Source organism: Hibiscus syriacus, unplaced genomic scaffold (assembly GCF_006381635.1).
Source record: "Hibiscus syriacus cultivar Baekdansim isolate YM2019G1 unplaced genomic scaffold, ASM638163v2 tig00111582_pilon, whole genome shotgun sequence".
NCBI classification, from domain to species: Eukaryota; Viridiplantae; Streptophyta; class Magnoliopsida; order Malvales; family Malvaceae; genus Hibiscus; species Hibiscus syriacus.
Window position 1 is genome coordinate 10481564 of NW_024063126.1, and position 13378 is coordinate 10494941.

Below are 13378 nucleotides of genomic sequence, written 5' to 3' on the forward strand. Positions count from 1 at the left end.
TTGTCAAATGTTTTACAAACCAGTAATTATGATGCTGAACTAATGTTGCGATCATGTGATATTCTATTCAGAAATGATGAAGATTTCTTTCCACGAAGGAGCGTTGGAACTTTAACAAAAAGAAACTAGTGGAACCAACTAAGATTGAACGATGGGTTGTTGTTAAGAATCTCAACATAATATGATTTGAATAATCTTATTCGAGATCTTATTAGATGTGAAGACATGAAAGGAATTAGGATAAATCCTTCTTGTGAATTGTTTCAAGAGTCAAATCAGAACAAACATGCCTGATATCCTGATTAATCTCTGTTGGGTTTAGCATATTCATATCTACATTCTGCAAGGATGATAAATTCTCTTTTCAAAGATGATAGATTCTCTTTTCAAAGACGAAAGCTTTATCGGATTTCTATACAAGTTTAGGTAAAGACAGGTGGTATTATCAAGGATAAAATGGGGCAACAAGGTCATAAATCTGAATATGACAAAAATTCCATACATGAAACAATTCTTCTGAAGGCAAAAAAAGACACCAAGATACAAGTTGATCAGATACAAGTTTGATAATATAAGTGGTTGTATTGATGATTGAAGTGAACATTGGAAATCAATGATCAAATAGAAGGAGATCAAACTTTGGAATCAAATGAAGATTGAATTGACATTTTGCATTCACAAGGACAACATTTGCACAACATATCATGCATTACATTGTACTTGCATAAATACATTTTTTTCATAAAAAGATGCAGGGACAGAATACCTTATGAGTATAAGGTAGGATTCAAATCCCAAATGAAGGAATCGTGTTAGGATAGGCAAACATCTGAAGAATAGATGGACGTAATCCGTAGAGGAAGCATTATTTTGGGGAATGCCCAACCAACAAGTTATTTCAAAAAATGAGAAAATTTCTCATTAATGTTCAAAGAAAAGTAAATCCTTCGGGTCATCTGTAAAACCTCAAGGTAGGATTTTTTCGCATGAAAATGAGAAAGCGATTTTCAAAGTTTCTCATTTAATGTTCTAGAAAATTAAATCCTCCGGGTGATTTGTAAAACCTCCGGGTCATCTGTAAAACCTCAGGGTAGGATGTTTTCGTATGAAAATGAGAAAGCGATTTTCAAAGTTTCTCATTTAATGTTATAGAAAATTAAATCCTCCGGGTGATTTGTAAAACCTTCGGGTCATCTGTAAAACCTCAGGGTAGGATGTTTTCGCATGAAAATGAGAAAGCGATTTTCAAAGTTTCTCATTTAATGTTCTAGAAAATTAAATCCTCTGGGTCATCTGTAAAACCTCAGGGTAGGATATTTTCGCATGAAAATGAGAAAGCGATTTTCAAAGTTTCTCATTTAATGTTCTAGAAAATTAAATCATCCGAGTGATTTGTAAAACCTCCGGGTCATCTGTAAAACCTCAGGGTATGATGTTTTCGCATGAAAATGAGAAAACGATTTTCAAAGTTTCTCATTTAATGTTTTAGAAAATTAAATCCTCCGGGTGATTTGTAAAACCTCCGGGTCATCTGTAAAACCTCAGGGTAGGATCTTTTTTTTTATTTTTGATTTCCTAATAATAATAAGTCAGTAAGACAAAAATTTCTTGTCTTTTTATCTTTGCTTTATTCTTGTTAACAAAAAAATAAACAAAGAGAGGCAGCTGTCGACAGTCATTTTCGTCCGGTCTTACTTATTATTATTATTATATTATTATTACTATTATTATAATTATATATTATACCACTATTATATATATGATATTATTATATATTTTTATTATTAATATTATTAAATAATATTATAAAGCCCAATTTGGGGCCCAATATTACAAATAAAGACCCGAAGGCCCAAATTACAAACAGATTCAAGCCCAGATTGATTCAGGCCCAACAACCCAAGCTAGGCCCAATTCCAGCAAGCTTGTGAGAGAAACCCATAAGCAGCTAGGGTTTCCACCAGTCGTTCCAGCGCCGCCAGCTCATCTCTACCATTCGATCAAAGGCAGATCCAAGGGCCAGAAGCGAACCAACAAAACCCTAGGGTGCTCATTGCAACCCTAAGGTCTATTCCGTCCACCTCGTCTCGTTGCTCTAACTAGTGCATGCCACGACGACGACGCCTCCAACAGAAGGATCCAGAAGACGATTACAGACCACACAATGCATCAAGCTATGGTGAGTCACCATCGTAGGTTCGGTGACTCACCTGATTTCCTCATCATTACAGAGGAAGCAATGAACACAGACAACAAGAGCGAGAGACCAACAACAACAAGAAGAAGAAACACGAGACATAGAGAGGAAGCAATGAAAACCAACACAGCAAGCAACGAAAGCCGAAAGGAAAAGAGATCGAGAGACTTACAGTGGTCGTCCAAGGAGCTTTAACGTCATTGGGAAGTCTAAAAGCCAAAGGTAAAAACATATATCTAGAATATTTCAGAAGCTTTTAGGACAAAAGGGACTTAGAATTCAGGAGAGTAAGGGCTTCAATTTAGTGTCTTTGGGTATTTTTTGCCTACCGTGGGTGGTGGCCGCGGCGGTGGAATACAATGGTGTAAGGCTGTCGGCCGGTGACCGGCTACCCTTCGGCGAGGGTTTTTAGAGAGATGCCAGAGCTCGTCTAGAGAGAGAGAAGAAATGAGAAAAATTGAGAGAATGAAGGCCTTAGGGATGATTTTGGGGCTTAAATACCCTCTCTCGTACTACGTCATTTTGGGAGGGTATCTTTGTAAATTTTAGCATGAGTAAACTATAAGCGTGGTCCCCCTGATTCTGTAAACATTCCATTTTGGTCACGAAACAAGTTTTTTTCTCCTTTTAATTTGGCTTTTCAATTTTAATTATTTTTATTTTAGTCACATATATATATTTTAGGTAAAATTATATATTTAGTCCTTAAATATTAATAAATTTTATGTTGATCCCGTATTAGTAATTTAGGGTAAATTACATAATTAGTACACAACTTTAGTATTATTTGGAATTAAGTTAATTAATTTTAATATTTTATGTTTTAAATATCATTAAGTATTATATGAGTAATTATTATTAGTATTTTATAATTATATAATTTATAATATAATCATATTATAATAGATTTTTATATTACTTAATAATTATTTTAAGGAGCAAATTTATAATTTATTGCAAAGACATTAATTAATAAATATCGGTACTAATTTTGGGCGTTTTGGGGTGCTAATCCTTCCCCATACGTAACCGACTCCCGAACTCATTTTTTCTGGTAAGCAGACCCGAGTTGTATTATTTTAATATTATTCCTAGGAATTTTATTAGAATAATATAACATTTTGGTGACCAATCTCACCAAATAAAAAAATTGGTGGCGACTCTACAATTTAGTGTTTCATCTGATTCATGGAGGATAAATAATTACTTTTTCGAGACTAGTTACACCGTTTGGGGTGTATTATTTGCACTCTCTGTCATCGGACAGAGAAACGTCTCGACAGATGGGATAAATAGATGCTCCATTTCTTTATCGAAGTTAATTTTTTTTTTATCTGTGGGAATGAAGGATATAGTAAAAATCTCGATGAATCATACTAAAAGATAAAACTTACCTCTCAATTATTACTGCTTAAATAATAATCTTTTGCTTTCTTAGTTCAATCAAAGGTTTCATTCACTACAACAAAAAAGATTTTTAGCAACGTTTTTAGTCATATAGTGACATTTTTTAATGCCACAAAAAAAATTATGGCGGAAAAAAAACGCTGCCAAATTCACCGCTGAAACCAACGTCGCAAAAGGTGGTGGCGTTTTTAGTCTAAAACGCCGCTAATGGTTATGATTTTTTGCAGCTTTTCTTCCATAAACACCGCTAAAGATAATGACTTTTAGCGACATAGTTAGGAAACGTCGTTATATATATTGTCCTTTGTGGTGTAAACAACAATACTCTTTTTTATTATAGCCTTGACGGAAAATTTGTTACTGGTTTGATTCATACATGATAATAATGGCGGGGGTCTCCACTTCAACTGGAATGTTAATCAAGTTTGCATCAAAGCATTTGAAATGTTAAATGTTAAACATCATACTGAGCTGTTGGCAGTGATTTACTACACTGTTAAGAATATGATAAAACATAGAAGGCATCTAAAAAGGAACCCCGACATCCTGCAAAATGTTAGAAAGTTGTACAAGAAGGTGCAACATTAAACATTGGTGTTTCAGGATAATTTAAACATATGTTTAATTTACAACAATATATCATTCTTGGTCTGGTGGTCTGATGGTTTGCTTTGCTTGGCTATTTTATAATCAATAATGAACCAAACCGATAAAATTTACAGTAATCATAAAACTTAAAACAAAATGAAGTCAGAAGTTACCCCAATAAGATATGAATCCAATTCAAATTCCTGTAAATAAAAGCAAAATGTTATTTGCAATTCTAGATTTTTTAAACAACCGAAAAACCCTAACCTTCAAATTTTGGGATTTTAAACAGAGTGGAGCGACGGAAGGGTGAAGTAAATGAAGCGCGGAAGCTGATTCTAGACCTGATAGCAGTGGATCATCACTTTAGAGTTGCTTTTCAAGGTTTCTGTTAGGGTACAAAGAATGAAGATGCAAATGAGAAAGATGGAAAGTGGAAAGTAGAAATGACGACAAACGGCGGAAGAAAGGGATGATTGAGTAGGGAAAAGAAAAGGACGCGATAGAGGAGCGGGCTGACAGCGGCTGAAGAGTATATTTGATGTATTGCAACACAGAGGCCAATGAGCAATCGACGACGAAGAGTGAAAAAAAAGGGGAAGAAAATGTTAAATGAAGAGATAAAGGTTGTGTTTTTAGGGAAATTTTAAACGGGTAAATGAAACAATTAGGAATTTGGAACACGATGGGTTAAAGGATTACACAATTGCGGCGTTTATAATAAAAATGCCACTAAGGTACATCAATATTGTAGTGTTTATTACGAAAACACCACTAAATTACATGATTATTGCGACGTTTATTTACAAAACGCCACTAAAGTACATAACTATTGTGGTGTTTGAACAAAAATGCCACTAAAGTAAAAGTCTATAGCGGCGTTTGTTTACAAACGCCATGAAAGTCTGAGTCTTTCGCGGCGTTTGTATACAAACGCCACTAAAGTAAGAGTATTTTGCGACGTTTTATAAAAAAACACCATTGACTCTAAACAACAAATATTGTCTATCATATTTTGGTCATCCGTTTTAAAAAATATATATTTTAATCATTGCGGCATTTGTATAGAAAATATGATAAAGTACAACTCTGTTGCGGCGTTTGTTGGAAAACGATACTATAGATTAACCTTATTGCGGCGTTTGTATAAAAACGCCGCTAATGTACTTCTCTATTGCGTTATTTTTTGGAAAAACTTCACTACATATTAACCCTATTACGGTGTTTGTATAAAAATGCCGCTAACATACCAATCTATTGCGGCGTTTGTTGCAAAACGCCACTAAAGTACTAATCTGTTGCGACTTTTGTTGTAACGACACCACTATATATGAACCTTATTTTGATGTTTATATGAAAACATCGCTAAATTACTATATGTTGCGGCGTTAGTTGAAAAAATGCCACTATATATGAACCCTATTACGACGTTTGTATGAAAACGCCACTAAATTAGTATATGTTGTGGTGTTTGTTGAAAAACGCCTCTATATATGAACCCTATTACGGCGTTTGTATAAAAATACCGCTAATTTTACTATTTTGCGGTATTTTAAATTGAAAATCCACTATATATTTAAAATTAGTGACGTTTATTTTTTAAAATGCTGCTAAAAACACCGAACAACTTTACTTTAGTATTTTTTTGTTTCTTCTGCTTTTTTCAACACCTGCAGGTAAAAGAACTTGATTAAATCATAGTTTCATCCATAAAAATTTTCGGTTCATTATCATCATCATCCCTTCCACTACGTGCCTTTATTTCTAAAAACCAGTGTTATTAAAATTGGATCAGTCAGTTTGACCGGTTAAATCGAAAATCGATTGTCTATTTGGTCCGATCACCCTATCAAATCAGTTGCAATCAATTTTGCAACGAACCGATAAAATTGGTGTGAATCGGTCACTGGTTATGTTTTTTTTATAAAATAATTAAATATTTTTTATTTAGTTGTTAATGAATTTCATTAGGTATTGATCTTAAATATTATATTATAGTTAATTTGAATCATTTTGTTTCACTTAATTTTATGGTATTTAACTTATATATGTCATGACTTGTGATATTTTTATACTTTTTAATATTATGAACTTAAAAAAGAGTGTTATATATATATTAATATCACTTTTAATATTATATAAAATTTAAAAAAAAATATTATTTTATATAAATTAATTCAACCCAGTTTAACCACAATTAAACCAATAAATCAGTACTTTACATGTTTAAAGTCCAATCTGATTTTAAAAATATTGTTAAAAACCATTACCTGGCCTGTACTGCAGACAACAGTGAAAGATTGATGTAGAAATCTACCTTTTTTGCATGCTTTTTTCACTGCAAAAACCCCACTAATGATCATGCATAGGCATGGCATAGGTCTCTTTAAAAAGCTACACTAAACTACAAAACTCTACACTCTTTTGTGCCTCTTACCTTTTTCTCTCTCTTCTGCAGAGGTTATTGCAAATTCCTAGCCATCTTTGCACAGCTGAATGAAACTGATGATTAAAGCAGAAGGGTTGGAAGAGTGAAATCAATGTCAAGAATGATAGTCTTGCTCCCCACCAACAGAAAGTAAGTTCAAACTTCAAACAATCAAGGCGAGTGCTGAAGCTTATGTTCATTGAGCATAATTGATCTGTTTGTTCCCTTTGGTTTCTGGTTTTGCAGTGATTTCATTACACATTTGGGATTACTATACATCTGAGAAGTGAAAGTTATGCTGAGGAATAAGTTCAGAGCAGTGACCAACAAGCAAGCTTTAATGGCTGATCACACTTCTCTCTTTGTCTCTCCAAGATTCAAATCTTTCACCACAAAATATCTCCCCGAGACTGAACCCGTCATGTCCCCTACTTCAATCCTCGACGACAAGCCATTGTTTCCGTTTGGTAACACCTTTGTTCTCCATTCAAATCAACCCAAACCTCCCAAAAGATTCATCTCACCCGAACCATTGGAACCAAAAGGTATTGGTCTCGCCATAGTCGAAAACAGCAGTTCTCTGTAGACAAGTAACAACAAGAACAAGGTTGTGTTTGGGACCAATCTCAGAGTTCAGAAAAGGAGCTATCAGAGGATTATACATGCGTGAAATCCCACGGGCCTAATCCAAAAACAACTCATATATATATAAACTGCGTTGTTAAGAGCTGTTGCAGTGAAGTTGATGGGACCAAGTGTGCAGCAAAGAGTGATTATTTCCTCAGCTTTTGTCACACATGCAAGAAGAATCTTGAACAGAAGATTGACTTTTACATTTACAGGTTCATATTCCATTTTACTTCCTCATCAAAACCCAGATTTCTGAACTTGATTCTATTAGGTTTGTTTAATGTATAATCTGATCATTTGTTTAACTCTTACAATGCACAGAGGAGAGAAAGCTTTTTGCAGTCAGGAGTGCCGATATCAGGAAATGATCCTCCATGGAGAGGAGAATTAAGACCTTTGTGCTTTGGATAAATTATATAATCTTTGTAGATCAATGTTTGAAGGATAAAGCAATTAGGCAAAAAAGAAGAAGCTTTCTTCAAATGGAATTATCAAACCACATCATTTCCAGATCGCTCTTCGTTTTCTTCCATCTTTTTCTTTTTCACAGAGAAATTTACGAACGGAATTCCCCTGCCCCATCGTACTGCCCCCATATATATAATTTTGAGACACGTGGGTTATTTTAACTTAACTGAAAAATAATATTTAAATTATATATATTTTTAGTTAAAGATGTTTTTCCTTAAATATTCATTTATCATAAATGTATTAACGTAAATAAACACGGTTGGAATTATCATAAAATCTCATAATGATCGTCTAGTGATAGTTTAATAAGTAAAAATATGAATAAATACAACAACGACGTTTATAAACTGATCGCACCAAAAGATCTGAGCATCAATCATGGAAGAAAAACTTGAAAAATATCAAAAATGATAAACGGAGAAGGTGATATTCCCTGAAAAACAATCACATCCATAGAAGCATGTTAAAATACAGACCAATAAAAAAATCAAGAAATAAACTTGCACCGAAAATTTACAAACATAGGTAATAATAATATCCTTTACAAAAATAGGTCGAGAAAATATTAATATGAAATTATGATAAAATTAAAATTAAAAACTAGTAAAATGAAAAGAAAATAACGAAAATGGAAACAAAAAGCAGTAAGATGACCGTGAACGTCCACCGCTACTGCTCCAAAAAATTTATCGATTTACTTGTAACTCCTGAACTGTACTATAGAAAGAACAATTTTGATAACTGCAGCAGTGCGTTTTCTCAAGAATAGTGAAATAGATGTCAAAATTAAATAGGCGTTAAATCATTTATTTTATTATTATTTGAAGGTCAAATCATAAAGGCAGGAAAAATATAAATTTTGTTTTAGAAAACATTAATAGTATATGAATATTTTAATGGTAAAATTATCCCGATAATGTTGTGAAAGAAAAAGCTTCCGCACAGTATTTCATGAATTATTTGTTGAAATAGGATGATTATTACAATGTTATATGAAAAACACTAGGAGCATAATACGTTTTTTACTTTTTTAGAGAAAACACAATAATTATAATGTGTCTTCAGTTTTCTCAAAAAGAAAAATAACCGACCATGAAGAAAACGTATTATCGTCCATGCATCTTCTCAAGAAAACTAAAGACGCATTATACTCTCAACATCTTACATGTGACACTGTAATAATCATCTTACTTCAACAAATAATTTACAGGAGTATTATGTGAAGAATGTTTTTACGTTTTTGTCATATTTTAATATATCATCCTAAGAAATCTTTCATGTAATATTATAACATTCGTCCTACTTCAATAAATAATTGTCAGGGACGTTATTATGTGAGGAATTTTTTGCCTTTTTTCATATTTTAATACATTAGATATATTACGTTTATATACTTTTAAAACATTTTTTCAACATCAAATTCATTACGATATCACAAAACCATTTTTTTATTAATTTAAATAGTACATGTTCAAAAACTCTAAGTTATTTAACATTAAACGTTCATACTCGTAACATACATAATACTAGGTCTCAAGGAACCTGGAGTGATATCAGTTAAGGTATCTTATTCTCCCTTAGAGATCTAAGTTCGAGCATTTGAACAATGTAATCCGTGCATGTAGATTTCGACCTTTTAAAAAATATCGTAAAGTAATTATTTAAATAATCTACATGTGAGATAATAATCCTTATTTAAAACCTAAACACCAACAAAAAATTCTAAATCTAAATTCATTAACATTTAGCAAAAGGAAAAACATGGGTAGATTGCATCACATAACACTATTATTTGAATGTTTTCAATTAAATCATTGTATTTCAATAAAATATAATTGAGTCATTCAATTAATCGATTACAACAATCAAACCATTATATCGCAAAACAATTATTGCATGCCCGACTGATCAACACTTTGACACTGTGAAACCCAACTAATAAAGGAAGCTGGATTTAAAAGGAAGCTAACATGTTTCCACTTGAAAGAACAGAGTGTTACTGGCAGGCAAGTAAGAATATGAGCATTTTCAGGGACACAAGCTGCCAGTTTCAAACACAAAGTACTTTCCCATGTATGATAGCATTCCAATAGATTCATATTCCGATATACTCGAATATCATAATGCATAAATATAAGTGTAAAAAACAGCTAACAAAGAGAACATACTGCACTTCGAAGTTCGAACATTATCATGGCACTTTAAGCACAACACAAGGCTACTTAAAGAACCCGAGAACAACAGACACCGAAAACAAACATTTCCAAGAAAGTTGCTGGTTACAGAAAGGCTTGCATTAAAGACATCTAACATCAGCACATCTACTTTAACAAAAGCCTCCTGAAAACAACTTATTCCAGTGGCCGCTACCTGTTGAAAACCTTAAGAGCAGATCATTAGTAATGATTAACAAAGAACAAGATAATTTAAATTAAATGTCAAGGAAAAGAAAATACCTTGCAAGTATCTTGGAACAATCAACAATCTCCATAAGAGATGGCTCTAAGAAACAATATCAGAGTGGGCATTAGGCACCAGGATGAACAAGACACAAACGATACTTTCAACTGGGGATGGAACTGGTTAACCTAACAAGTTTCAGATGTAACAAATAACCACTTTACTTTTCCTTACCACCATTTTCTTAACAAAAAAACCAGAAAAAGATGGACAGGATGGGAAAACAGAGAGAAATCCCGTAAGAGGATATTGCGGATATTTGATTGTTAAGCAGCCAATTAAGGCAATGCTGGAGAAACAAAAGTAGTTGCAAGAAAAAGAAAGGTCACATAGGCAGGCTAATTTAATCTAAGGTTGAAAAAAGAAACAAAGGGGATGATCAAAGTTAATACTAATAGAAACAAAGGGCACTAAGAAAAAAGAAACCTAAGAAATTTGGGAAGCAATTTAGTAGGGGATCTACAGACTCTAATATATACACTGTATCAGAAATTAGCTCAAGGACAACTAAACAGACATTAATCACCAAGGAGTTGATATTGTAAAGTCTTCCACTACCAAGTCATCAGTTTGATTTCATGTCAATTCAAAGATAGCAGACAACGTTTGATTCTAATGAACCCCCCCCCCCCTTGGCTTCCTGAATAGCTCGAGTCATCTTCCATCCAAGCCTACAGCACCCACAAATCACATACCTCGTGCCTTGAGTCAATCAGAAGTTCTTATAAACCATCTCATAAAGGAAAGCCTGGAGATTGTCAACCTACCATCGCCATTCCTTTTTCTCATCACCACCCAAAGAAAGCTGAACCAACACATACCGACCCATGCTACCAACCATCTTATTCAATCTATATATAAACTAAAAAACCAAACTTCAAATTTTGCACAGTAAACTTATTTACAGGAGCTGAAGAACTCCACTCTTTTCAGTCATAGGTACTGTCAAGGTTGAGAATACGACGTAAAGCCTTTGTCGCAGACGCAGAGTCAGCACTACGAAAAAGTTCAGCTACAGAAGGGCTAAGCTCCCTGGTAGGGGATGCAGGTGCAGACTTAGCAGTTTGATGAACATCAATAACAGGGTCAGCAGCAGGCAAATCAAGCGACACGGTCCTCTTCACCCGAAGTGAGAATTTGGGTATCGGCAAAGAACTTGGCGGCGGCGAATTGGAATAAGCAGGTCCAGCCCAAAGCTCAGAGTAAAGAAAACCTTCCCCAGAAATCTCCTCGGTAAGAGGCTTACCATTTCTAGGAGTCCTATTGCTGGTGATAGGAATAGGAGAGCTTTTCCAGGTGGGTTTTGAGTGTGTTCCATCAGCAAAAGGAGATGGTGTTTTGGGGGAAGATGGTGAAAAGGGAGGGGAAGATGGCCGTTTGGTTGAAGGAGTAGAATTATATTTAAATGGGGTTGGGAGCAATCCTGCTCCGGATTGAAAAGTCCGGCAGTTGACACCTCTGAAATTCCTAGACGGTGGTGATGACCCAAATCTCGCAGGATCGTGTGGCTTCACCTTCCTACAGTACTGATTCCTATGGTGCGCCACCACAACAAGTGTCTCCATAGCTTTCGTAATTTTGAAAATCAAAAACCACAGATTCAACCCTAAAAAGAAAAATAAACCAAGTCCTTCTAAAATCCCCTAATCCTTGCTACGGATCACTGAAGTACATAATAAAGATGACAACTTTTGAGACCAAAATCATGCCCAGAACAATATCTCCGCCATTGCAGATACAAATAAGAAGGTAACTAAAATCGAACTGATTTACTTATGTGTATAACTACTGGATTCAAATTAAAAAAGACCCACAAATCTATAACCTCGAATCAGACAAGATCTTCATAGATCACAACCATCAGTCATCAAAACTGCAACAAAAAAGGGAAAAAAAACGAATCTTAAATAAAAAAGGAAACATAAAATCGGGGTTAAATATCTCAGAGAAACTTGGGAGTTGGAAAAATCACCGGAAAAAAGGATGTTGGACCTTGAGAAATGTTTGGGAGTGAAGTAAGATCTGATATCGTTTAGATCTGAAGAGGGAGTGAAACGTTCTTCTTCTTCTTTCGTTTCCTTCTTGTTCTTCTGGTGAAAGGTGATTTCATGTAAATGGGTATTGGGTGAATCTTGTTTTGTTTTTTTCCTTTGATTTCAGGAACTTTTTTTCTCTATTTTTTTTTGGGCTCAAAATCATCAAAACGCCATGGAAATGAGAGTGAGGAAGCTTTAGAGGCAGATAGGAATGAAGCAGACTCTCACGGATCTGAAATGATTTTCTCACAGTTATATTTAAATATCGTTCCATGTACTTTATGCTCCTCTATCCTTTCATATTTTTTTAGTACCGCAGACCTCGTCTTTTAAATGATTTACGATTTTGACATTTTATTTACAGTAAACTCTTTATAAATTAATAATGTAATTTTATTCATTTAAAAAAATTAATTAATCAATAAATTTAAAAAGATTTTTTGATTTAACAAACTTACGTTATTTTTCATGAATAAAACATATATATTATATTGGCGGTTTTCTCGATATATTATCGGTGACCGGTAATATTATTGATCTAACACCGGTCAGATTATATTTTTCGATCTAACACCCTTAGCAGTAAAACTGCCCCCTGCACCGCGCTATACGATGATTTGGCGCCACGTGAGGTATAACGCGCCCCCTGCATCGCGCTATACGGTGAGCTGGCGCCACGTGGGTATAGCGCGGATCACGTACCGTGCTATACCTTTAATAATTTTATATAGCGCGGGGCAGGTACCGCGACATACATTTACTCCTGACATAATTTTATATAGCGCGGGGCAGGTATCGCGTTTTGTATAACTTTCCTCGCTATAAATACCATTCTTCGCCGTTTAATTTCTCACATCTCTCCTCTCAACTTATAAATTAATATAACAATTTCGTCAACGAGTCAATAATTCTGGCAATCTTCTCATATTTTATTTAGAAATTCGTGCGATTTTTCGTTATAAGGTAATTTTATTATAATTTTTTTTATTTATTGTTTATTATGATTATTTGAAAAAAAATATTATACTAATTATTTTCAATTAATTTTTGTATTTGTAAAATTGGAAAGCGGGAGCATACGTCGAAATAGTTTTGCGGTGAAGGTAATAATATTAAATTATATTAATTTATTTACGTTGATGTGTAAAAATTTTATTGTGT

At 33.9% G+C, this 13378-nt stretch overlaps 1 protein-coding gene and 1 long non-coding RNA gene across 3 annotated transcripts; one reads left to right on the top strand and one right to left on the bottom strand.

Annotated features, from left to right (window-relative positions):
* The first annotated feature begins 7299 nt into the window (after positions 1 to 7299).
* LOC120165269 lies at positions 7300 to 7641 on the top strand. The gene is made up of 2 exons (XR_005519792.1): positions 7300 to 7462; positions 7572 to 7641. It is a non-coding gene; the product is annotated as an uncharacterized LOC120165269 (long non-coding RNA).
* Positions 7642 to 9802: 2161 nt separating this feature from the next.
* Positions 9803 to 12445, bottom strand: LOC120165495 (DNA-directed RNA polymerase II subunit RPB1-like). Of its 2 annotated transcripts, none has more exons than XM_039174996.1 (3): positions 12154 to 12445; positions 10178 to 12054; positions 9803 to 10091 (listed from the first exon to the last, which is right to left on the bottom strand). In XM_039174996.1, the coding sequence occupies exon 2, from the start codon at positions 11744 to 11746 to the stop codon at positions 11111 to 11113; it is 636 nt and encodes a 211-aa protein (XP_039030927.1). In that variant the 5' UTR covers positions 11747 to 12054; positions 12154 to 12445; the 3' UTR covers positions 9803 to 10091; positions 10178 to 11110. The 2 variants fall into 2 exon arrangements, with proteins under 2 accessions (XP_039030927.1, XP_039030928.1); XM_039174997.1 differs by having other exon boundaries at positions 9803 to 10102.
* Positions 12446 to 13378: the final 933 nt, after the last annotated feature.

What these genes read in the sequence shown, in the direction of transcription:
- LOC120165495 (XM_039174996.1), bottom strand. Translation starts at nt 11,746, where the DNA reads ATGGAGACACTTGTTGTGGTGGCGCACCATAGGAATCAGTACTGTAGG.